Below are 27851 nucleotides of genomic sequence, written 5' to 3' on the forward strand. Positions count from 1 at the left end.
CACAAAGGTTTCAAGGGAACCAAAGGCTCGGCTGCCAAGCAAAGCCAGTAGGGAAACCCTGGACCACAGAAGTCCCGATGCTTTGCGTACTGAACAGAAGCAAAATGATAATAATAAAAATTGTTTCCACCACATTTGCAAAGCAAACTTATCTGTCATCACCAGGGACATTAAGACAGTGCCTACACAAGTCATCAAATACAATTCTATAAAGAAATCCATCAGACTAACTACCAAAATTGTCATTTTTTTTTCAGTCATCTGATGACATGGAAGCCAAAAAAAAAAATCTATGCTGTGACAGAAATTTTTTACTTTTTTACTCAAAAAAGGGTGATAAAAATCTATACCATAGAGGATCAGTAAAATATGTAGAATATGTAGGATGTAGAATATGTAGGATGCAATTTCTTTGTAATGAAATCTTTTGAAATGAAAACCTCAATATTGACTGTTTAAAGCTGCTCTTAAGAAGTATCTTCTACCCAGACCCTTTCTGCCCCTGGGAATTACAGCGAGAAATATCTCTCCTAGCACCATGGTTGAATGCTGTGAAAAATATGACACACGGTGTTGATACCAGCAAATTTTCATTTGTTTTAGCCTGGAAAATAAAACATTTCACATGGCTCCTTTATATTACTAACTTTAAAAAGTACACATAGCATAACAAAAATACCCGTTATGTTTTCAGCTGAGTTGTTAAATTATAAATAAATGTCTAGCGTTAGTTATGATTTGGAAAGGACTGTGGTGTGAGTTATACATGCATAGGCCCTAGTCTTCATCTGGTATGTTTGACGATTTATCTGGATTTTTGATGCATTAAAAGCTTTGTATTTAAGACATTTTTTCCAATAAAACATGAAAAGGTGGAACTCCTTTAAACTGTTGCAATTCTAGACTTTTTAGTTAATTCTAAAAATATATTCATAGACACATTTATTAAGCACTTACTGCATTACAGCCACTATATAAGAAGCTGGGATGAATACAAAGAATCAGACAAAATTTCTGCCAAAGAGAAGCTCAAAAGACTTAATTTTAATCCCAAATAAGTTTCATAACATTAATGATGCTTTTCATATTCATAAATTTCTATTACTATGGTAATTTTAGCCTCATAGGAACCTCTGTGAAATGTGTAGCAAATATCATTATTCTTTTTCAGAACTGAGAAACCGAGCTACACAAGTAATCCAGCAACAGAACTGGAACTAAAAACAGTCATCTTTGTTTAATAGCACTTTTGCTTCTTCTGTAGAACTAATACAGGAAAATGAAGGATGGAAATACTTTGTAGATAAATCAAGTAAACATCGCACTAATTACCTTTCGCTCCGATTGCTCTTAGTTAGATAAAAGTTAGACCAGGGGTTGAATCTTATGACTATTTCTTTTCTCCATTTTAGTCTCCAAACATATTTATTTTTAATAAAGTCTATATATGTGCTCACAAAAACAAGAGTAGTATGATATCAAAACATTTGGTCGCCACATTCAATTTGTAAAAGGAATCAGGCCAATTGTTTGTCATCCTGTAAACCTAAACTCCAGATGGTGGATTTTCCCCTCATTGAATGGATTTAATTAACTGTCATCTTTCAGTGCATCCACCCTAAGAAACTGCAAATGTGCAGAGAATTTTAAACAAGTAGCTTCCTTCTGTTATTTGCACTCTGGAACGAACCCTGTTTGCTCATTCTGTAACTCTATGGAAGCATTACATAACTTGAATCTCTCTTTCTCTCCTTGTCTCTCTCAGTCACATACCATCCCCCAAAGAAATGCAGTATAAGTGTCTTGACCCAGATGTTGAATTTTTCTCTCTACAGCGATTTCCTGAATTAGGAAACACAGCATTTCCAAAATCACATGAGTGAAATTTTCATAGTGATTTTGATTGGACTTCCGCAATGGAGAACTGAAAATTGTTCTTCCACAGAGACATAGAAATAAGATTTGGTAAGTAATCCTTACTGAACCGTCTGAAGAGGTTTACTTTCGCAAAGCCATAACTGTGGTATACATGCAGCATCTTTAAGGTGATGCTCAGAGGCTCATAGTGATTGGATTGATTCTCACTAAATAATGACATGAAGAGACAGAAGTGTCCTGGCATCTCCAGTTGTGGTTTTTTTTTTTTTCCTGGCATCCTTTACCCTCTGCTGACAGGCCTCAAGATATACTAGACTCTCAGGATAGGCCCTTTTGAAACTCTCTGCTTGTATATTTCTGTGACTTTTCATACCTGTCTCCTAAATCTTAATTCTCTTGGGCCTTCTCAGAAGTTTTTTAGTGTTTTGCTTTCTGTCTTCCAAAGTCACAGCTACTTACTCTAATACAGTAATCCCTGGGAAGTCAATTCTTTTCCTGCTTCTTTTAGTTCCAAGCACTGTAGCTACATTTTCATGCCTGTCAGAAGCCTTACATATTATATAGTGTATCTTACCACCTGTTTCCCCTACAGGTGAATATGGTGGCATCTACTTCCTCAAACTTACATTAAAATCATTTTTTTAAAAAAACTGTAATTTTACATCAAAATCATTAAACTGCATTATTTTCTGAATATTTTGTGAGCTTCTTGAAGGCAGGAACTGTATCTCATTATCTTTGCATTATCAAAACATAACGAGCAGAGTGCCTTGCACACAGTAAGCACTCAACACATGATTACTGATTCAGTAAAAGACATTCAACAAAAGTCATAATTTGACACTTACATAAGTTGAGCATATCCTTTGGTGAACACAAATAAGACAAAATATACCTCCAGCATAAAATCTTGGGTGATCAATTAAATTATTATATCCAGATTTCACAGAGTATTATTTGCAGTTTATCACTTTGTAGGTATTATAGAAATGGGCACTGAAGATGTCTCACCACCTCATATATATTTCAGGATAGTATTCTTAAAGATTCCTCTCAAGTTAACTACTGAATCACATTATTGTCTGCATTACCTCATCTATTATATGTGTGTGCATGTATATAAATATACATATATGTGTATATGTACCTACATACACACATATATTATAGGCAAATATATATTTTATTCCTTACAAACATAACATATTTCCTTTGGAAAGCAAGTTTTGGGGTTGGATGCATCAACTATGTCAATACTACATCTACAATATTTTAATTTGGGCTTAGAGGTCAGAAGATAGAAATGGATGTTTTGATTACCTCAAGATGAAACAAACATACTAGACAAACATGAATTTATACAATGAATAATAAAAGGAAAACAAGACTATTATAAAATATGTATAATATGTGCAAAACTCAATATATATATATGCCTATTCCCAGAAACCATTCCATTTCCTGAAGGAAAAGATATGCTTATTTAAACCAGTATAGGTAGTTTGATGTTACTCCTGGAAAGCAAAGATTGTCAGTACAAGATCCTCCATAACTTGGAGGGCAAGCTGAACATGGTACCCCTACTTTATATGGTGCTTCTCCAATCCAGTTGCCCCTAGAAAGAAGAAAAACAAGCATATAAGTGCTACATTAACACCCATTTAAAACAATTTGCTTGTCCTTAAGCACATGACCACATGTATTCACATGTAATGATCTTTTTTGAGAAGTTGAATCAGTTTAGGAAGGCACTGAAAATTATATCAATTTCTTATTTATACAGTAACTTATTATTCTCTCAATCTTAGTTTTTAAATCTTCTCTCTGTAAAAGTTAATATTATCTTAATGTACAGATTAGATGTAAAGCACTACAATGAATGGTGACATAATTAGACCTCTGAGACCAGGCTTGATGCTTATTCAATCACCACATCTGTCTCTGTCCTACAGCCAACTACCTTCTAGAGCACATTGGCAGGACACACTCCCATTTTTAAAACTCCTGGTAATGCTAAGGATGGTAATATATACATGTACTTAGTATTTTCTGGGAGGCTTAGAAATGATGAAGTGAGAAAGAAGTTGTTATAACACAAAAAATAGGGGTTCACAAAATGTGTTTCTAAGGTTGTAAAACATTTTAAGTTCTCGATATTTATAAAATGAGATTCAGATCCATTCTCATGGTAAGAGACTAAGGGCTCAGAGAAACAATTAAAGATGATTTCAAAACCTTTCATCATGTGTAAAATAGCTTTCATTCTTAGTAATACCATTTGTTTTTCGATAAGGCTAAACATTAAGTTATTTGTGTTATCAATATTTTTATCTGTACTGATAGCCATGATAATAGTAATACATTAAAGTCATCACTCATGATAGTTAAAAATAGCCATAATGCCTTACTGTTCATTTATGAAGAAAGTGGTAGATTTATTTTCAGTAGCATGGTGATTAGTACCTAGAGTACTAAGAAATAGCAACAGAGCCAGCAATTTGAAGGAAATTGAATGATCAGGAGAAAATTTGGTTGTCAATAGTAAAAATCAGGGTTGAAGATAAGACAACAGTAGGTTGGAGGTTAAAATATGAAACAGGTGGTTCTCATCTTCATTAAGACCTAAAAAAAACCAAGTAATGACTCTTAAAGTGTACCTACATAAAATATCTGCTGCAATAAGTCATTTAAAAACTATAAAAAATATTTATAGAGGAAAATTAATCTATAAAAATAAAAATGTGGTGATTAGCTATTCATATTACAGAATATCAACAGATTCCAGTCCACCTCTATTTAGTTCTTTCTATACTCTACCCTCTGGTTAAGCTTCCTCAAATACAATTTGGTAATGTCACATTCTTACCCAGAAACACTCAAGAAGCCTCATGTTCTTATGAGTGTAGCTCACCCCTCTATCCTAATCTCTCCTATTCTGTATTCATAATCTTATTTCCCTCTGTATCGTTACCCAAAGCATAAGTGTATTTGGGCCCAGCCTATGCTATTTTGATTTCATATCTTTCTCTTCATTACACATGCTTTTTGGAAATTATATAGCACATATTTTTGGTAACATAAACTTCAAAATGTAAATTTATTGCATGTAAAAAGTATTACATATTACACCACAAGCTTTTACATAAATCACAGATTTTTACTAAATAGAGAATAATTATATTCAATAGTAAATCAGTCTACTAATAAGCTTATATTATTCATCCTTTTATTTTTTGTCCTTCTTCCATCTAATTAAAATCTCCCTCCCTGTCTCCTTCTCTCACTCCACCTCAGTCTTTTTTTCTCTCTCTCTCTTTCCCCCCATCCTCCCAAAAAGGCTTGAGATAACTTTATATTGACATTGGAAAATTCACACTCAAATATCAGTCAGGGATTTACAACTTTCTTTGTTTTCTAGGCTTCAAAATAATGGTTCTTGTTTACAACAAATAAAGCATATTAACACAATATCTTAATCTCTTGTACACATAAAACATTCAGATATCTCATCAATAATATTAGAAAACTCTAAAAAACAAACAGCCAAACAATTGAAACACAAATCTCTTTTACCATATGAGTACTACTTGACCTATTTATGTCAAGAAAAAGGATAAAGTCTTAAAAGGAAAATATAAAGTGTGAAACTGAAAATATCAAGCAAATGCACAATTTTAATGCTTTTGGTAATGCAGACACATTTTACTTTCCAAACCCTATTATTCTAATAATTATGAAGGGGGACCATGGGGAAAATCACTATTTTTCTAACTTTGCAAGAACACTGCCACTGGCATACTACCATATTAATGAGTAATGCAGTTATTTGTGAAACGTTTTCTCATTCCCTCCCCATATTGGCAAAGCTGGAAAAAATCTTTGTTTGGGACTTACTTTGGAAGACACCAAGAATGTCATAAATCCTTTGCACATTTTGGTATTTACTCCAAATGGAAACAGACTCATGTATAAATGCTGGAACATTTTATCATCTGAAGAATTATTGTTATCAAGAAGGCATTTTATCAAATACTAACAAAGTCTTATTTATTTTCATCTTATAAAGAATATTTATAAATATGACTATATTTTATAATCCTTGATCAATTTCACAATACATTTTTATGTACTCCATAAGATAGAACTAATGAAAAACTTTTAACTTTCAATACTGAAACTTAAATCATGACAAAGCTTTAATTTAAAAAGAAGCCATAGCATTTAAATTCTCCCTTCAGGTAATAAATGACACGTTAAACATCTAGGAAATTAGTAAACCATAACTTTTAGTTTTATTCTTAAAAGAAAGAAGGAAGAAGGGCTTTGTTTTGCTTTCCCAGGTTAAAAAAAAATAAGCCAATATTCTAGTACTGATAGATGGGAATATTGCAGTGTTGATAAATTCCCTACAAGATTCTTTTCTGATAACTTTTATAGAGCTATCAAAAGCCTGAAAGTACAGTGTTTATTTTACAGTTATCATGACTAAAAAAAGGTGGTGGAGGGAATTTAGTGAATCTCCATATCCTAAATTACTTTGCCTACAATTTAGCCCCACATACCTGTCTTTGTGAAAAACAACCATTCATCTCATTATTTTTCAGATATAAGGGGGTGATGGGAGATTTGAGAATTAGAGGGTATTGTATTTAAGTCTTATTCGTATTAAGATAATTATCTGACTAGAGATATTTAACCTCATTAAAGGTCCCAGGAAGTAGAATCCAGTCTAGTACTCACTTTGGGGCATAGTTGCATACCAGGTAAACTGCACGTCGCCATACAGCTCCCCAAACATTCATGTTTTGGCAAGTATGAATTGCACATCCTATCCGATTGGAGGTGGCCCAGACCATCTGCAAAAATAAACCAATATATCATTATTGAAGTTGAAGCTAAGAAAAGGCATACTCCCCAAAATAGCAAGAGCATTTTTAAACTATGAATCAAAACAAGACAATTGAAATAACCTGTGTATAATGTGTGCACATGGGGCCAAAACACCTCATAGGACATCTGGGGTTGCAATCCTGAGGATATGGAAAAGCATAATCTTTCACTTCATCATACCATGGCTTGACAAGCTGGAGAATAGAGCGATATCTAGATATCAAGAAAAACAATGAGAACTTAGAATACAGTAGTGTTAGTATATAGTGAGCTCATGTTGAATTATTAGTTAATTGTTCTTCTTGCTAATTATTCATGCTTAACGAAAAGGAAATCCATGCCTCGCAATTACCATCACCACCTAGTAGAATCCTCTATTCCTACAAGTAGGACCAAGCATGAAAAGACCCAGTACCAAAGCAGTTGAGCCTATATTCATTTAAGTGTATGCTTGGTTGTTTCAAAGAAACACAAATATTTCAAGAATCTTCATCTTTATCTTGTTTTATCTATGTCAAAAATTTCTCCCACCAGAATCATGTATACAATTAAAAGTTAGATATACAAATTTAGTTATGATACTAGAACTCAGTGTGTTTTTTCCCTTAAACTTGAATTACTATAATTGTAATAATAGCACACCTGATATAGAAGAGAATGGGTCTTTGGAATGTTGGATGATGACATTCCACAATGGTGGAAAAGTTATTCTATCATTGGGGATAGCCTTTCTCATAGCTGCACATAGTTGTGTGTGTGTGTGTGTATACATACATAGGTAAATATACATATTTTGTATAACACACACAGGCATATATATACAGATATATACAATCGTGGGAAAGTTGCACACACAAATGGCTTCTGCCACAGTCAGAACTTTTCTTGAGGATATAGTATATAGCACACACCTAATCCCTTCAAAGACTGTGTGAGGTAAGTGAAGAATACAGCTAAGAAATAGTGTTCCAAAGGCGAAAGAGGAAACTGGTCTAGTAGGCCCTTTTAACCAATTAAATAATCCCTGAAGACATCTGAAACAGTCCTAGACGAGGCATCATTGCCTGACACGTAATGAGCATTCAATAAATATTTGTTGATATTACTTGAAATTGGTGTCACCCCCCTTGGGATGCATAAGTAATGTAATAAACCATATGGATGAACAGTATCAGTGAAACTGTTTCCTACCTTCCAGTTCGTACCGACAGATTTTGGCCCAAAAATCGCAGTAAGTAAGAAGGTCCATGGTCCCAAATGCAAGTAGCTGCCCAAGCCTCTGCAGATTTTGCAAGATTTTCATCCCAAACCTGTGAAGGGGAAAAAATCTTCCACTTTAACAGCTTTGCTAGTAACTGAGAAAAAGTAAAAAGAAGAAATGGTACTATTTCCTAAAGTCTTTTCAATTCTGGTTCTTTAGACTATTTTAAACAAAAGGAAGTAAATTGAGACCACTGATATTCAAATTCTACAATGCAATATGATTATATCATGGTGTTATCCAAAGCCTAAGTCCAAACATCAGTTTTAGTAAAGGATAGGTGAACAAAAATACCCTATCAGGTTGTCATGTGGACACTTCATACTGACTACTGAAATTTTAATCTACCACAGTCCATTGATTTTCCTAGAGGTCATCTGCTCAGCAATAAGGAGTCATGTTATTAATATATCTTAAACAACTAATATCATCAAATTATTTATTCAAATCAATTTATCAAAATTAACAATGTCTAATATTATACTGTAATTTTTAATGGTCAAATCATATTATGGTATAATAATTCTCAAGGAGCCTTCATATTTTATATTATTTGAATCTTTGATAGTAGTAATAATACAATAATATGAGAAGTAAATTTTAGTTGTTATTAAATGGAAACAAACTATGATAAAAATAATTTGACTATGCTATGTAGGACTGCTATGAAAATATAGCATATTATAATCCAATTAAATAAATTAAGAAAAAAAGTAATTATTCACAAAAAAGAAAGGTGTTTAAATTGATAATGAGGGTGTTATTGACATATAACTTATTCTTTGAAAAGAATTGTGGGATAAAATTTAAATGAGCCTTAGATTTAATATACATTTATATTAGTTACCATATAAATTGACATTTTTATCTTTAAAGCTGTATGGGGAAATTAAGCCAAGAATCTGTGGACCTGCCAATGATAACAACTCTAAAATGATAACAGATATCTTTGTGAGAGAGTGTGTGCACACGAGTGGGGAAGGAGCAGAGAGGAAGAGAGAGAATCTTAGCTGGCTCCATTTCTAGCAAGGAACCCAACATGGGGCTCATCTCACCACCATGAGATCATGACTTGAGCCGAAATCAAGAGGCTGTGGCTCGCTCTTAATTTCGGCTCAGGTCATGATCTCACAGTTCCGAGATGGAGCCCTGTGTCAGTCTCTGCAATGGGAGCGGGAAGCCTTCTTGGGATTCTCTCACTCTCTGCCCCTCCCCCACTGACACTTACCCTTTTGCATGCTCTCTCTCTAAAATAAATAAGCTTAAAATAATAATAAATCAGAGAGTTGGACACTCAACCAACTGAGCCACACAGTCACCCCTAAAATGGTAATCTGTTTTATAACAAGTTACAAGGTACAAAAACAGAAAATAGAGAATATTTGTAATTCTTGTAAATCAGTATAGAAAAAAAATACTTTCAAAAATTCTCCCTAGTGAAAATGTAATTTAGTGAAGTATTTTTCTTTTGTAATGAATGATTTTAATTGAATTTTATAGTTTGTATCATGACATTATTTCCTAAATCATTTCAATATTTACATATTATTCCATCTGAAAAAAAGTTATTCAAATTGTGACTAGCCAGTGTTTAGTAGTATATTTTAGAAGGTTAGAACTTACACGAAAAGTGACAATTTTATAATTACTTAAATTCACATGGAGCTCTCCATATGAAAGTGTATCGATGTCCTACAGATCGTTGTGCTCCTATTTTTCATAATCGCCTTTATTTTATCATTCTTTTGGTGACTTTCTCCTCTATCAGGTTGTATGGAGCTAAGCAAGACTCCCCTACCTTAGGGTTGATGGCCATGAGTTCACTGAGTTATAAAGCTTTCAAGCAAACTCATGAACGTGCTAAACCTATAACACTGAAAGCTTTAATTTTCCACAAGGATAACAGGATACATATATTTATTTAATATAACAATGTATTGAAGTGAAGAGAAACTATTTTAGTGACTTTGAAATAAAACAGGCAAAAATCAAAATAATAGATGAACTCTTCCAGAGATATTTCTGTCCCATGAGGCCATGGCAGCCACCTTCAACAGAAATTTGTCGGGTACTCAGAAGATGTTTTAAATTAGGAAAATGAAGCCATCTTACATAAAGTCATTCAGAATTACATTAAAATAAAATCAGAATTATTTAAGAAGGGTCTGGAGTAGTTCGATGGTGACAGCAGCCACATCTCCTTTGTCCATCCATATAAAGGAAAGATTACTGAAGGAGTTATAGCAGGACACACTTTCCTCACTTATCCACAATACAACTGAAATGTGGCAAAACATTACCTAATGCCATTTAATCAGTAAGTATTCAATGTTAAATATATCCAAAAAATGGAAAACACTTTCTAACATAAGAGATTTTGCACTACTGTTTTCAGTTACTTAGCTAAGACATAAATTTTATAAATTATTACTTCAAACTTCTCCTTTGTTTTATCTGTAAAAATCTGGGCAAAGTGTGTCAGCAACTTGAAATACATTTATAATGAAAGTCTTAATATCCCAAGACTGAAATAAACTTTAAAAGCATTTGTTTGGCTCATACTGGATTCATCTAGTATTTATTCTTTTCATGTTTTTTCAATGAAATATGGATTACAGTTCACCGAAGTACACAATGACACAATTAATTTACAAAGGAATTCCATAAGGAATAGCACCAAAAACTAATGTCCCCTGATGGGTTCTTAATTAATTGTAATCACTTGGGAAAACAATGTATCTAAATACTTTGTACATGTTGAACTACAGTGAGCACTCAGATCATTAACTGCTAAAAACACTTAATTATAGTCTTGTCCTAAAATACCAGCACAGCATGGCACAAATAACACTGACCTGAAAATCAAATATCTTTTGTTCTAATCCCAATTCTACTGTTAAGATCATCTGAAGACATATCAATTATCCTTTCTCCCACTTAACTCATTTATGAAATAAATTTGGATGGGGTCATTTCTAGGGTTCCTTTCATCTTCTCTTCTCATAATTTAATATACCTGAGTAGCCTCAGCATCAAAGTGGCCTACCACTTGCTCAATTCTAGCCTTTCCCATTACACAGAGAGAATAAAACTAGATTCCTTTCAAAATAATTAAAAATATTTAAGGCTGTTAGAAATTGAAAAGTAATTTAGCATATATAATTGTCTTCATGCTCATTAATATAGTTTAAAACTTAAAACTGTGTATGTCAAAAAGATAAACCAAAAAGTCGTGCCTGAAAAATATATTATATGAACATACTTTATTAAACATGATAAGGAATTTTGATAAGAAGATAATGTATTCAGCATTACTGATGTCTACATTTTTATGCATGAGTTTCTATGTACAAATATGACAATGAAAATTTTGAGGAATATAGTTAATGGAGGAAAAGGGATAATCTTTTCTTTCTCTCTGTGTGTTTAGTTTTAGGGAACTGATGGGAGGGATTTCTACCTGTCTCTATATTCCTGAAGGAAGATGCTGGAGGGCCTCTTGGGCATGGGTTAGGTCCCTACAGAAAGCTGGTCATTTTGACTCCCTGTGGGAGACATGGTCGACTGTCTCTTTGATACCTACTGCAGGGGAAGTCAAAGGTGCTATATACTCTTTCTTGCCTCTTTGTCCTCAGGCACGCACAGCCATCCTGTAGAGAAGGGGAAGATCCAACTCTGGTAGGGAGCTCTGAAATTTAGGAATTACATCATTCCCTACTGGAAAGTTAAGATCTGCAATTACTATCTGTCTTTCTCCATTGGTTACAAATTCCAGGAGAAAATGGGTATATTATTTATCCCCTTAATATCCAGTGGTAATTAATTTGTTATTATGATGAGAGGTCTGTGAGGTTTGAAAATAGCAAGCAATGATAACTTTATTTAATAATAATAGGAAATTTCAACAAAAAGTTGGGGAATGATCCAATATGATCTATTTTTTCCTATCCAGGAACTCTAAATTGCAATGAATGTGCCCCAGAATAACCATGTGAAAGAAACAAAAGTTCAGGAAATGAAGTTGTAAATTGCTTAAGCATTTAACTTAACATATAAATTTCTAGATGCTTGATGAACAATCTGCTGAATTTTTCTGAGTATGAATAGCATTTATTTGAAATAATTTTAACATTATATTCTACAAATACAGCAACAGAAAGAGCACACATGTGCACTTATTTAACATCCTATGGAATGCCTACTAAATATGCAACATACTACTTATTACCTTTATGGGAAAACTAAATATCTGATACTTAGCTCTTATTCAATGAGCTTGGACATTCTGTATTTCTAGTTTTTGTCCTTCTTAAATAGTTTAGATACATTCATAGAAAATTTAGTTGTAAGTATTTAAAATTTGATATTGCCTTCTAAACATGAGGCAAAAATTAGGACTATGATGCATGGATACCCAAAAACATTTACAGGACCCAGTAGAACTTAGAAATTATGATTCAATTAAATAGTTCACAAACTAAAGGTTGCTTAAACCAGTGTCAGAGCATGCATATGCTTGTAGGTATGCCGTAGTGCCCCAAGTGGTTTTCTTCCATTTCTTGTTGTTAGAGCCATTTAGTGAGCCAGCTAATAAATGGATTGATTTACTTTGTACTAAAATGTTCACCATGAAGTACTCTACTTGTAAAGTTAGCATCCTGTCTGTGGAAACCGTAGTTGGACTAAGCCATGAGAGATATCCAAAATTCAAACTGATTTCATTTAAATATCTAGAAGAGTTGTGGCTCCAAGAAATAGAAGGGGTATGAAAAGAATGCAGATTCTCATCAAGTTCAGTGGTTTTTAGAGCTTGACCTGAAGAAATACAAAATCAAATCAAAGAATGTTGCAGTGTGGGAGAAGTTTGCTGACTTTCATAAGCAGACGGAATTGAAGAGTGATATGATCCAGTCCAAGGATGAGGTTGTTTTGCCAGATATTTCTGTAAGTTTTGATATCCACAACACAGCGACAGCTAGAGTCAGGAAGCACACTGACATCTGAAGCACCCATCTTAAATCCCAGTCAATAGCTTGCACAACAAGAAATGTCTGACTGGAAAGCAAGTCTAGAAATTGCTTGGGAATACATTCCCAACATTGTTTGGGATGACATAGTGCTTTTTTATTTTTTTTAAATGGGTAATATCTTTTAATTCCACATATAAGATTTAAATATAGAAGTGTTTGAAAGAATCATATTTAAAGTGTTAGAAAAGAATTTCTGGCTAAGGAAACTGTATGCACTTGATATTATTACAATTAGTGGTGGTTAAGAAAATGTGCCCATTAAAACAAGAGGTTAGCTTTGTAATTGCAACATTAAATATATAAATGAATAATTACTTACTTTTGTGATTTTGAGTTGAAATTACAAAAAAAAATCTTGTCAAATTTTTAAGGGAGTATTGCAAAATATAGAGCTGAAGAGCCACTTTACTGTAGACTTTGAAGATACTTCAATATATAAAAATTATTTTCAACCTAACAATTGAAATACTTTTAAAATCAGATATATTAAATGTATAAATGCAGTTTAGGACATTTAGTTAATTAAATCAATTGGTAATAAACATTCAATAAATGTGGTTGTCAAAATGCTAGATTTCTGAATAGAACAAAAGATTTACAAAGTGCAGCTAAATTAAGGAAGAACCAAGAATATTAATTTTGAGAACAAAAGTGACCTCCTGAAAAATCTATTCGGCTCATGGAAACCATCTTCAAAGACATAAAATGCTATCATTTTATCACACTTTGAGTTTTTAGAGATACATTTCTAAATTGGCTACTGTCATGTATGCTGTGATAACAATGCTATTGGAGACCGTTTGGCATGTTCCATAGACATATATTTTTTAAAGCATTTATGTGACCGTTTCTTGTATATTCTGATACAAAGTAAAGTCAGTTTAGATGACAAGTGTTGAGGTTTTGCAAAGATAAGTTAGCTAGGACTGTTTGGTCTTCTTCTGGGTTAGTCAAATTGGAAAAGGAGTACTGACTTGCAAAAGTGAGAAAGAACCATTAAAAAGAAATTAAGTGATGACAAAATTATTTCCTCCGAGGGCAGCCAAATGCTTTTAAAACACTTCATGGGCATGATTTGAAATTGGTGGGTTTATCTCCATTAGGTAGACATGCCTAATGAAATGGCCAGTTAAGGAAACTGAGAGCTGAACACACAAGGCTCAGGGTTAAAGCAGACAGGAAGATAGGAATGTGCTTTGGTAAGGCTAGAGAGGGATGGGGTGTTTGGGGAAGGGTAGGGCACAAGAAGAGAAAATGCTCTCCTGTGGGAAATTTTTGACATTAGACTAATAAAATAATACAAAACTGATTCTAGTTTATAGGAGAAATAGATAAAGGAACATGATAAAAAATTCCCTCAAACCTCAAAAATAACTACAAATACAGGAACACATTATATCACAAAATATCAAAGGGAGGTCCTAAGCAATTTTTCAATGTTTAAAAGAAGATAATGAAGATTTTCCTTAGGTAAGGTGAGTGGTACCTTTCATGTAGATGGGAAAGGAAAATTTATATAAGGAGATGATGTAAAGTGCACCGGTTTTAGTGGGGATCATTGCCAATGACATACATTTCTTAACAACAAACCAAAAAAAGCCCTCTCTTGACCCTTTTCATCTTCCAAGTACTGCATCATTCTCTCCTTCCTTTTAAAGTGAAATTCCCTGAAATTTCTTATGCCCTGCTCTCTTGAGTTCACACAGGCAAACTCCCCACACCACCTGTCCACCACCTTGCTCTAATCAATGTCATCATTGGTCATTTCCTGGACACCATCTTACTTGCTCTATTCAGACCTTTTGACATGGCTAACACCTGCTCTTCCTGGACATACACCCATCTCTTGGTTTCATGACTCCACACTTGCCTTACCTTCCTCTGGTTGCTGCTTCTCCATATGTTTGCTGATTCCTCCTCATCTCTCTAACCTCTACATGTGGGAGGATTCTCAGGACTCAAGCATCATCCATTTCTTTTTTCTCCCCCCCCCCCTTGTTTCATCTATATTCACCACTTAGGTAATCTCATCTAGTCTCACAGATTGAAATACCATTTTTATGCTTCCTGTTCCAAATTTTATCTCCAGATCACTCCGTTGAATTCCAGACTAACTGTAAACCATCTAGCCACTTTAAGCTTTCTACTTAGCATATTGAAAACTGAGTTCCAGATATTTACAACCCTACCCCACTCCCTACCCCTAAGCAGCTGTTACTGTAATGTCCCTTCTATTAGTGAATAGCATTGCCTGCCTTCTAGTTCAGGAGTCACCAAATCTGTCCCAGAGCCTGTTGATATATTGTCTATGGCTGTTGCTGTGCTACAATAGCAGAGTTGAGAAGTTGTAACATATGCCATATTTACTATTTGTTCCTTCACAGAAGAAATTTACCAACTGCTCTTATAGCTGCTCAGACCTAAGTAGCTATCTCTGCTCTTTCTTTGCTTCATTATTTTATCTGCTGCGTTGGCAAATCTTGTTGATCTTACCTTTAGAATACTGTATATTCAGAATATAACCACTGATCACCACCACTATTGCTACCACTTCAGTCAAAGCTACTACCATATGTTATCTAGGTTATTGCAAGAGATTCCTAATGGAGGGAGGGCTTCACAGGTATGAAGCCTTAATATATGCATTGATGAGGGTATAGATAAAAGATATATATTCAGAATTTGAGTAAGTGTACTTAAATATGATTGGTGGTTAGGAAAGAAAGTTTCAGTGCTTTAAATCTATGCATGGCTAAATCTGCACTGTGAAACTGTACTTGACTCAAGTGCTTTGAAAACATTAAAGCACTGTATAAATATAGTCACTCTCAGTTGACTATGTTGAGGGGATGGGCTACTAAGGAAAATGAGTAAAGTAGTGTTGGGTGTAAGATTGCAAAGTGCTATCACTGCTGGACCTCTGGATAGTTACATGGGAAAAAAAAAGAGATAGGGACCCAGAAATGAGCAAATTTACCCCATCCACAACAGCTACTCCTCTCTAACCAATTGCTAACAAGTACAAAGTGGGCTCAAAATCTCTAAAACTTTTCACTCCTCAGGGTAATCTAGAAATCCTGATACATATATTAAATGTATCAACTCGAACATTTGTCAAATTATTTTAAATGTAAAATTCTGTACAGTTCAATATCATGCAGAGAAAATTAAATATGCTCACTAATTAGAATGGTTGATGGGCCTACAGCTTATGAACTCTGAGTAAGGTATCATTATGTTTACATAGATGTGGCATCTTCCCTCCTAATATTCATGGACAGTGGCAGAAAGGATTGACCCTGGAGCCACCTTTTCCCCAAACCTCCTACAAGAGACTTACCACACAAGGACTGCTGTTCTATTCTCAACAACCAAAAATGCAAGAAATACAAATTTCTGGATTAACCAATAGGACCCTAGGTAATGCATTCATCTAGGCAGCTACTAAATGAATATTCACTGGGATGCACTGGGTACTGTGGATTCAACAGTCAACAGGCCTGACATGGACTCTATCTTAAAGTCTAAGGAACAGACAGGTAACAAAAACACTACCAATCAAATAAATGAATAATTACAAATTGTAATACATCACATAAATACATTATTAGGTAATATATTATACACATGTGTAATATATATAATGCATTATATTAAAAAGCTCCAAAAGAATCATGTGCTACTTTTAAATGTTTGCTTCTTTTAAAGTTTCTTTGGCCAATCAATCATATTCCCAAGTGAACCTTGTTTCATGTTCTAGGCCCACAGTGTCCAGTTGATGTTTTGTGAAAGTAGGTGGTGAATACTTTCTATTGAAATTTTGTGATGACATAAAATTATCACTGGTATAATTCTTCCTTTGGCTTAACCTATTAATTCTTTAAATATATAGTTTCTTAACAGATGAGTGGATATTTAAGCCACATATTTTCTTCAGTTCACTTTTGTGCCCTAAACCATGGTGTAAGAAATTTCTCACCTGGGACATTACTCTAGGCTCACCTGGGGAACTTTTGAGTAGATAGATGCCTAGCCCAATCCTGAATCTATCAAATTGAAATGTTAAGACTGGGGAGGTTGAATGTGTACTTGCAAAATAGTTCTGTTCTCTTCTGGTTAGACATAATTGTGTAAAGCCTTATCTGGTGGAGAGTCATTTTGACTGCAGAGAACTCTAGGCTTCCCCTCTCCTTTCCCATCCCTACTCACTTCCTTGTCCTGCCATATCACATGGGACTTTTAGAAAGAATGGGACGCTTCTGATAGTTAACATCTGTAATTGTCACATATAAGCATTTACATCAGTATCCTTCCTCTCAACTCTGCTCTATTGTTGATTGAAGTTTAAATAAAAATTAAAAGTAGAATTTTATCAGGAAAATGTCATGCTGTCACAGATACTGAGTGCTAAACTCTATGAGAATGTTTGTTCTCTGTGTTCACAGAAGACAGAATTATTGGTGAGGGAGATAGAGATATCGCTATGTATGTTGCTATACAAACAAGCCAACATCATTCACTCTGAGACTGACAATTTCAGTAGAAAGGAAGATGTATTCTATGGTTACATGTATATGAATACAGAGATAACAGAGAGTATTTATAGTGCTTATTTAGAAATCATGGAAACTTCAAATGTCTTTATTAACTAGGATATCACAAATAACATACGGGAGAAACATATACAGAACTTTCTGAAAATCCAAAATCTTGAAAAAAAAAGATAAACATTATTAAAAGGCAAACACTTTCCATTATAATGATGCTGAATCTGTGTTTAAAATATACATATGACCTATATGTAACTCATGAAAATATGAGAATATTATATGAATCAACAGGAGAAGGTGCCCACTGATTTTGCCAACTTAACTCTAGGATGCATCCACAGAAGTAGAATAAATGGAAGATAATTTGTCATTGCTACTCTGCACTTGTCAGATCACATATATTCTAGGCATCTAACTATCAGAAGAGCACACATGTACTAGAACCCAACCAGGAATGGCAATGGGATGAAAGACATTCCTTGCTCAGAGCCACATTGCTTCCATTTCCTAAGACAATTTAATGGGCACCATTCATGTGTGTATATGTGATCAAAAGTGTGTGGGGAGTACACTGATTTTCCATTTACTTAATAATACAACTTTATACCTTTTCCAGTGTTTTCAGAAAGCAAGTATCTTTGTACAATCTTTGTACAATAGTCTGTGTTGGAATATTCTGCATGCAAGAGGTGCTTTATATAGGAACTCAACACAAAGGGGCTAAAGGCTAAGAAAGAGCTGGGTGACTTAAGGTCAAGGGTCCCAGACATAAATGTTCATGGCTCTCAAAGACTTGAAGCACCATCATAATACAGAGTTTTCCTATATGGTTGCCAAAGGGAGAAAGAATACCAGGAGCAAGATTTGATTCCACATGAAGAAATACTTTATGTAGGAAAATTCCCCAGCCAGTGGTCTCAATAGCAGGAGAGCAGCACATGAAAGGGAGTGTGTATCTTATGGTCTTTCAAAGCAGGGGCTTTGTTGTCATCTAGAACTATGTTCACACCATTTTGATTTACCTGCTTTGTGACCTTGGGGAAGTTACTGTTCTCCAACCTCCAGGTTTTCTGTTTCTAGATGAGAAAAATTGTCCTCATCTCTCAAGACTTTTCTGCAGGTTAGACAGGATCGTGACTGAAGAGCATTGAGCACAGCCCTAAGAGGACAAGAGTGTGCTTAATGGTAAACATTATTATCACTGGAGATTCAGGCACTGGGCCGGTGGTGATCTCCAGTGAACTAGAAAGCCACCTAAAACCTGAAGCTGTGTGAGATACACTTTTGATCATGTTATCTGGCAGCCTGAAGTTTAAGAGACGCCAAGCTTTACTCTCAACAAAGCAGGCAATAAGATAAAGTGAAAACAGATAAACCCTGAAGCAACTAAATAATCAGAAACAGAATTGTATATAGATAATAAGGAGCTTGCTTGCAGGAGAAATAACATTAGGCAGTGAAAGATAAAAATTAGAGAACATTGTAGATGTCTTAAAACTTATTAATGCCCCTGCATAAATCCCTCTCTTACATATGTTTAATCTTTAAATTTTAACATCATTTGTTGATAGATTCTAGCAAGAATTCTCCTTTCCATGGAAATGTAATACCCATCACCTACCATTTCATATTGGAATTGTGATCCAGAAAGACATTTTCATGCATGATTAATTTTTTCACCAACCCAATGTTACAATAATCTAAAAACTGGTTTCTTGATTGTTAAACTATCCTGTGCTACACATGCAAATCCCAAATCTTGCCATTGCCCACGTAGTTAGAAGAATTCAAATGCCTTTCCGCCTACCTACTGCCTGCTGAAAACATGATCTCTATGGAATGCAGAGAGACCGATTTGGTAGAATGTTCATATTTAATGAAATTATGAAACATGGATTTGATGCACTTATTAGGAGAAAAAAATACTGTGTCCTTAAGCAACATTTCTCAACTGCTTCAGTTTGGAGTATGTAGTGTGAAATTTTAAGAGTCATGAAAAGTTTAATCTAAAACCCCAACTTGTTGGGCATTGTTCCATATTCATGTAAAAAAAATGCTTGGTACCTGATTTTAGACACTATGGGTAAAACAGACTGGAAACATTCAATTCCCATCCCTCCAAACTTCAGTCAATGATGTACTTTGTGCCAAACATTTTCCTTGACCGGTTTAAGCTGTTAGTCTTGATTTTTCCCTATCCCCTTCCTACACCATTCTTCAGAAATTCTCATAGGCAATTAAATATCTCAAGTTTATAACCATTTAATGGCCACTATTACATGCCTTTTAGATATGCTAAGTTCAGGACACCAGACCATGCAGACTAGTCAACTTCTATTTTTCTGAAGTCCTCTGATTAGTTTCCAAAAATACCTTATCCTGAATGTGTCAAAAAGACTAGATGGGCCTGGTGCTACCCAGGCCCCTGAAATAGATTTAAATTTGTATTGATTTAAGCCTCAGTACTTATTTTTTTAAAAAGGTAAATGAAACCTTCTTGTAAAAATTCTTGAGTAGATTCCCAGGCATAAAATCATCCATCCACGCTGTCTCCCTGACACTACCCTGCCCCTATTATGCAAAATAGTACTTTTTGATTACCAAAGCATATTCCTATCCAAACATTTTTATAGTAGAAGAATGTTCCCTCCCAACACTAGCTACTTTTTTCAACCTTTATAGATGCATACCCTGGATGATAAATCTGCAGCCACTTAATAACTACCTGAAACCTGATCTTGAATTTGAGTTCTCCAGAAACCAGAGAAACCAAGTTGTCCAGGTCAAAAGCAGAGGTAACCTTTTTCCCTGCATCATCACATGCATCTTCAATCTCTTTTATAATGTAAATCACTTACTCCTATTGATTGGATCCCTAAATGCACTTTGTCACCTCCGTATGGGCTTAAAGGTCAGTGTCCAGTTATCTCTTATCCAGACTATGAGAACAGCCTCTAGACTGTGCACCCTGTCTTTACTTCCACCCTTTCTAATCCCTTCCTCACCTTGTAGCCAGAATAACTTCTATTAAATGCAAATTAAGTACATAACTTCCCTGCTTAAAACCTTTAATAACTTCCCTTGATTTTAAAATAAAACTAAACAAGTTTTTGCATGCCTGTTCCAGCCTCATCAAACACCACTTTTTCTTTTATACACTATATCTAAGCCACACTGAATTTTTAACTTGCCTTCAATGTACCACTTAGGTTCTTAGAGCACCTTACCACACCTACCACACCTTCTCTGCCTCTATACCTCGAGTCCAAGTCAGGGCAAAGTGTGTCTCATGTAATCCCAAAGCACCCTGTACTTTTTTTACTTCAGCACTCAACTCACTGTTATTCCACTCACTTGTCTGTTCACAGCTTTTCCTATAAAAGATCATCTCTTAGCTCCCCATTGAATCTCCTAGTACAGTGCTGGCACATGAGTGACATTGTGGAATGAGTGACTGAATTACGAATGACTCTTGCCCATCAAATCATCACAGCCACACATTCTTCACACTGGATGCCCAGAAAATGTTAAAAGACTTCATTTAGTTGTTCCACAAATATTAGTTGAGTGTTCGCTGTGGAACAGTATGATGCTAGGTTCTACAAATACTCAGCAGGAATACAATAGACTTAATTTTTCTACACCGTTGTATGTGGTCAGATATTTGCCATCAAAACAGCAGTGTTGTAATCCTAGGAAATGTGGTCACCATATATGTGGCCTGCATGTGATTCACAGCTTTTCTGTCTACCAGCTAACGGTGAGGTTCCGAATCATGCTGTGTTAACGTTTACATTTGCACTTCAGAGCCTGTATTTAAGATGGTCACAAAGAAAATGTTCTTAAACCTTCAGCTGGCTCTGTACATGAATAGCTGAACATTCATATATAAGTAACATGAAGTAAGTAATATTAAGCAACATGCGCCTTGGAAGAAAATTCCTACAAAATGTGCCCAGTCTCTGTTGGAAGCCAAGACACTTAAAAGGCTCTACATCTATGAGAACAGGAATGTGGCGTTCCAAATGTGCTGGAGAAATGCCTTCCTGTCAGCAGTCTTTCTCAGTTCACTGCGGGCTGGCAACGGGTCTCAGGAGGCTTTCTAGTAGTCATAAAAGCAGTCATTGAAAAGATTTAGGTTAGACACATCAAATTTCTCATGTTTATAACAAGAAAATTGAGTTATCCTTCCCAAATGAGAGGAAGTGCACCATCTGGGACACTATATGGTTTCATTAAAAAAAAAAAAAAAAGACAAGGATAGACAATATAATAGTTTGGTCAGCTATTAAATAAAGAAAAAATAAGGGGTTTAACATTATCTACATTCTCTTCCCATGAAGCCCAAATGAACAAATTCAGCATTTTTCATTATTCGAGTCATAAATTATTGCAGGCAAATAGTTTATTGGCTGTTTCCAAGGATGGATTAATCTATTCTCCATTCATTCATTGCCGTCATGCTTTCTGATACTTTACTAACTGCTGTGACTTGGTAACTAGTATTTTTCTCTTTTCCAGAAAAATCTAGGAAGCCTTATTCTCTTAGCTCTACAGAGCTAATATTTGCAGACACCAAACAAATGAAATGGCCCATATTATCAACATAGTGAAATTATATTACACTTTTTCAGCTTTAAGTTGTTCAGTTCATATCCATCATTGTCTCTTCACTGTCCCTCACCTGCCTTGCCATCACTGTACACCGTCTACGGAAACTGCTATCTCAGGCACCATGCTCATGCAGGTGCAGGTGTCTGACTTCTCACTGGGCCAAAGGGATGGCACCCCTAACCTAGTGGTTGCCTCTTCCCCAGTCGACTTCACTGGTGGTCTAAACTTCATCAACTGCTAGGGCCATCTTTCACAAATGCGCCTCTGACCCTGCTCCAAGACCTCTATAAGTCTCTCTAATTACTTTTATATGAAGTGATTGGTCTTTTCTCAAACTTCTCAAAAATTCGGCTAACACATTATGCTCCTTTTTTACAGGTGATTTTGTTCATGCATTGCTTTACTTATTATAACAGCCAAGCCACCCCCTTCCTGAGCATCTATCTCTTGTGTTCCTCCCTCAAGGAGCCTTTTGATGACTTTGCCAACAGGGATTATTGCTTCTTTCTTTGATTTCTCCATGGTATTTTTCTGTACCTCATTTATTACATCAATATTATGCAGCAGCATATTATACTGAATTATATATACTTAGTGTTTTCTTTCCTGTTTGTGTTGTTTTTCATGGTTTTGCTTATACTTTAAAGACAAAGATTTCTGTTATCGATGGATCTCATCCTTTCATGGAGGGACCTCAACCTTTTTAAAAACAATTTATTCAATTGACTTGAATTCAAGGAATATCTTACAAATTTTACTCCATGTGTGAGTCTTGCAATTTCATTCTTTTGGGGATAATTCTTATTCTAAGAAACTAGTGTGGTTTGTGGTTTAGAGTCATGGTTTAAGCTGCCCTTAGAAGAATGAAAAACAGCTGGTGTCCAAGGAGCCCTGGAAATTTGTCAATAAACTAATTGTGGAACAGAAGCCAAGAGCAAAGAAGTTTGACTTGCATATCTCAAGCCCTATCAATATTATTATTTTTTAAAAAGATACTATGTTTAGAAAATTAAATTTTTCAGTGTGTGTTTTTTTACTAAGATCATGGCCAAATATCCAAAGAAAATATTATACAACTATAACATGAATGTCAACACTCGGAGTTCAGATTGCTTCTACTTTATTTTGTCAAGGGTACACTGACATAACCAAGTATTAAAAGATGATAAAATCATTTAATTTTAAGGAACTTTTTTAGAATTTAGGAAAAACGTTTTATTTAAGCTTTCAGTGCATGTAATAAAATACATGATGAGAAAACTTTCATTAAATATATATAATATCAAAATTGATGCTACTTATAAACATGTAACAATTCATAGGGACTTGAACTAAATTCATCAGATAAATATTGATCACTGCTATACTCAAGAATTTGGTTTAAAAAATGGATATAAAAGTAAATAAACATGGCCTTAGCACCCTGAAAGCTTAAAACTAGAAAGTTTGCAAGAACTATACAAATAAGTGTAGACAGAGTTCGAGTTTGATGAGAGCAGAGTAACAGACATGAATAGAAGTTAAAATAGAAGTTAAAACAAGGAGATATCAAATATAGTTGTGAGGGTAAATATATATATATCAAAAAAGGACACAGCATTCTGATATAAGATTTGAAGGGCAGGGCTGTAAATCATGGAATAAGCTAAGGAGGAGACGGAGGGAGAGAAGCAGCATGAAAAAATGGTTCAAATTGAAAAGTTGTGGTAAAAGGGACACAAATCAGGGGACACAGTTAGAGAAAACCTTGAGCTGGGGTGTCTGGGTAGCTTAGTCGGGTAAGTGCTCAACTCTGGATTTTGACTCAGCTCATGATTTCATGGTATGTGTGTTCAAACCCTGGGTCGGGCTCCCTGCTGGCAATGTTTAACCTGCTTGGGATTCTCTCTCTCTCTCTTTCTCTCTCTCTCTCTCTCTCTCAAAGTAAATAACCTTAAAAAAAAAGAAAAGAAAAAGCCCTGAGCTGAATACCCTCTTCTATGAAGGTCCCATGGCTGCTACCACTCACCGATGAGGATAATTTGAAGACACAGCTTGTGGTCCTAGGGAGCTAAGAATCCTAAGTTTTTGAGGTACTGAATAGAGGTAGGAACTGAGCTCACCTTCAGACTGCTCGCAATCCAAATCAATGCTGAACATGTTCAAATGAAGATAATAGTGTTAAATTGAGATCTGTATTTTTTCACCTGGCCTAGAGATTAGTCACTTAACAGTTTCTGCTCCAACCTCCAAGCTGCCAATACATTACACTTCACTCAGAGTTTCTTTGAGTCTTCATGAGTGATCCACCCGAGTTATTTCAATGGCTCAACTTAGTCAAACTGCTCTTCTCACCCAGTTTCATTAAATTGAGCACATTTTTCTAACTGAACTAATCAATTTTGTCCTACATCAGGGCCTTCTCCTTGGCTCTTCCTTCCACCTGGGAAGCTCTTCCCTCACCTATCAGTGTGCCTGACTCCCGTGCTTCCTCAACGACACTCCCAGTGAACCCTTCCCTGGCCACCCTATTCGGTTTCACAACCTGACCACAACCTGCTTTATTTATCTCCTCATCCTTATCACCTTCTAATGTACTATATGGTTATATGGAATATAAATATGATTTATTTCTATTCTTTTTTGTGTGGTTTTCCTCCCAGAGGAACCAGATACATTTTATTAATGAATGTACCCTATTGTTTACAAAAGTGCCTGACATAGAATATACGCTCAATAAATATTAAATGAATAAATACATGGGCAAAAGAAGTATATGCAGTATTTACATGACAATTTCATTTTATTTTATAGAACTTACTGTGCTAATTACTCCTCTCATTAACCTGACTAAGTGAAGGAGGTTTTGTCACCTATCCATTGATACAATCAGCACTGTGTCTGGTTCTTACAAAATAAATCATATCATAGCTCTCATGTTTGAGAAATAATAATAGAAAAGAATATGAATATTATTGGATTTCAAGTGGCATTTTAAAGGAGGAAAGATCTCCTGACACCTCCAGTAGTTTCCCCCACTGGTACATAAAAACCTAGCAAATGAAAAGAGGCTTCCCAACATAGGCATCAGCTTTGAAATTACATAGACCTAAATTCTAACTCTATTAACACCATTCATTCGTCAATACCACTTTGGCCTACTCATTAGCTTTTCTAGGTCTAAGTGATTTCATTTGTAAAATAAAGTTCACAATCTTAACCTCATAGGGAGAATGTGAGCTATCAAATGAGATCATCTATGAAAACAATTAGCGAAGTTGTTGGCACAAAGAAAAAAATTAAATAAATGCATTCGGAATGAATTAATTCTTGACCAGTGGAGACAAATATAACCAGAAAAATGTGGCTTTTTTCAACCATTTCTACTGTGTTGTACTCCACTGTTACTCAAGATGAGCCCTCTACCATCGTTATCATTAAAATAGTGAATTGCATTATATATTTGGTTATTATCTATATCATTTTTTATTTAAAAAATTTTAATGTTTATTTTTGAGAGAGACAGAGAGACAAAGTGCAAGTGGGTGAGGAGCAGAGAGAGACAGAGACACAGACTTGGATGCAGGCTCCAAGCTCTAAGCTGTCAGCACAGAGCCCAGCGTGGGGCTCGAACTCACGAATCATGAGACCATGATCTGACGAAGTCAGAAGCTTAACTGACTGTTAACTTAACCAGGTGCCCTGTTTAGTATCTATATTATTATTCTCATTTTTAAGATATGGAAATTGAGTCTCACACACATTGTGTAACTCGCAGGAGATCACAGAGTAGGCAGCAGAGTTAGGGTTTGAACTTGGAGGAGCTTGCCTCTAAAGCACTTCAGTTGTTTTGGTCCTACTTTGGTCCAAGCCATGTGATTGGCAGAAGAAGTCTTTCCTAAACTCACAGTCTATATAATAAGCTCTTCTGATCTCATAGAATCTCATGCACATTTCTCTCATAATTTATGTTAACTAAAAAACTTACTCTTTTTTCTACATCGATGTATCACCTTCTAGAAAGTGCTAACGTTTATTGGAGTCTATTTTGCTCTAGGCTATGGTCTAGTTGCTCAACCGCTCAACTCATACCTTCCCAATTAAACAACCCAAAGTGGCAGACACTTCATTTATCCTCATACTAGAGGTGATGAAAATGAAATAACAAATTCATTCATGTTATATTTCAGGACTGAGGTGTGAACCCACGCGTTTAGATTCCAAAGCCCATATTCTTAATCATGAGACTATATTACCATTCATACACCAGGACTGATTATATCCTCTTTTCCTCTTCCTTTAAAATATCCTAGGAAAGTGCATTTTCTAGGATAGAAAATAATAGATTCTAAATTGTACTTCTATGAACTATGACTCTCTTATATTTGGCAAGCCTTTATTTTTCCTGTAACTCTGACATCTGTAATTAGTCAAACTTAAAAGCTTATTTAAATAAAAGGTGAACTTAGAATCTGATAGAAATACCAAATTTTAGATCAGCACTTATAAAAAGTTACCACCCCCACCCTCGACCCCAACTTGGAAATATCAGACTGGTGATCTTCATTGCCTTAAACAGGCTCCAAGCCACTCTCAGAAGGTACTGAACTTTAAACCGTAACCTTGCATAAATTCAAAACAAAAAATAAAGTAACTTTAAGAAGACATCTATCCTTTCAAAACCAACTCAAGGGTTTTGTTTTGTTTTGTTTTTTTTACTTCCTAAGCAGAATGATTTCTGCTTTAAACACAGCATGCCTATTTTTAAAAGAGCAAAGAATGTGTTCATGGCAAGTTGGAACAGTGTGCAAGTATGCTGGCTTCACTGTTATCTGAACGACAAGGCACTAAATCACAAAGAGGAAAAAGTCAGCATGTTCTCTGAGAATACAAATAGATCAACGTCAGGAAGAGCTTTGTCCAAGAAAGGGAAGGGACACCTACCCAGAGAATAAATCATGTACACAAAACCTGTAACTTAAAAAAGTTATTTTCAAGATATATTTGAGCTGATAAATATGACTATTAGATAAACGAAGCACAGAAAAAGTCTCATGTGAATCTTCTTTAAAAAGTGTACCTTTCAAATGTGGTCAGTCAGCATACTCCACGCTCTATCTTTGTTTTTTATATAAGACCTGATTCATCAGTGGTTATGGAACTCACAAAAGAAAATGAGAACTGCACCCCCCACCCGCCTCCTTTAATTCCATGATGGAATAAAACTTAAGCTTATTATGCACATAAGAACCTAAGTTAAAATGTGTACAAGGCTCCATATCCCTTAATACGTAAACACCGTTTAGGTTCTTCAATGAACAATTGAAATACAGCGTCGTTCCTCAGAATTACTTAAGGAAAACGAATTCCTCTTACCATATATTCCATGTTCGCTGCTGGTGGGAACACTTTCCCCCGAACTTGATTATGGTAATCAAGAATGGCGATCATGTCATTCTGCGAAATGTAGCGCTTCCGCCTGGCTTTGGGGATATCCGCAGAATCTAGTTGTGCTTTTAGTGCTGCTTCAATATCAGTGAAATTATTGGTTGGCGGGGATGAGTCAGTGGAATTGAGTAAGACGACGGCACTTGCTTCACAGAGAAGGGAGAACAGAAGTGCACTGCTGACTGCAGAGGTTGCTATCAT

The 27851-nt window shown here is 35.1% G+C and overlaps 1 protein-coding gene across 1 annotated transcript; it reads right to left on the minus strand.

Moving 5' to 3' along the window:
* Window positions 1–3296: 3296 nt before the first annotated feature.
* PI15 (peptidase inhibitor 15) lies at window positions 3297–27851 on the minus strand. Its single transcript, XM_077752465.1, has 5 exons — window positions 27579–27851; window positions 7960–8078; window positions 6849–6981; window positions 6619–6734; window positions 3297–3493 (listed from the first exon to the last, which is right to left on the minus strand). Exons 1-5 carry the CDS (start codon window positions 27849–27851, stop codon window positions 3358–3360), a joined length of 777 nt encoding a protein of 258 aa, XP_077608591.1. The 3' UTR covers window positions 3297–3357.

This window comes from Crocuta crocuta, unplaced genomic scaffold (genome assembly GCF_008692635.1).
Source record: "Crocuta crocuta isolate KB4526 unplaced genomic scaffold, BGI_CrCroc_1.0 scaffold141, whole genome shotgun sequence".
In the NCBI taxonomy this organism is placed as follows: Eukaryota; Metazoa; Chordata; class Mammalia; order Carnivora; family Hyaenidae; genus Crocuta; species Crocuta crocuta.

Bases quoted from the DNA above. Each gene is read 5' to 3' on its own strand.
- PI15 (XM_077752465.1), bottom strand. From the start codon at position 27,851: ATGATAGCAACCTCTGCAGTCAGCAGTGCACTTCTGTTCTCCCTTCTC. The intron at 6,982-7,959 runs GTAGGAAACAGT...CTTGATATCTAG, and splicing joins CTGTCGGTACGAACTGGAAG to ATATCGCTCTATTCTCCAGC. The intron at 3,494-6,618 runs GTGAGTACTAGA...TCTTCTTTCTAG, and splicing joins GTATGCAACTATGCCCCAAA to GGGCAACTGGATTGGAGAAG.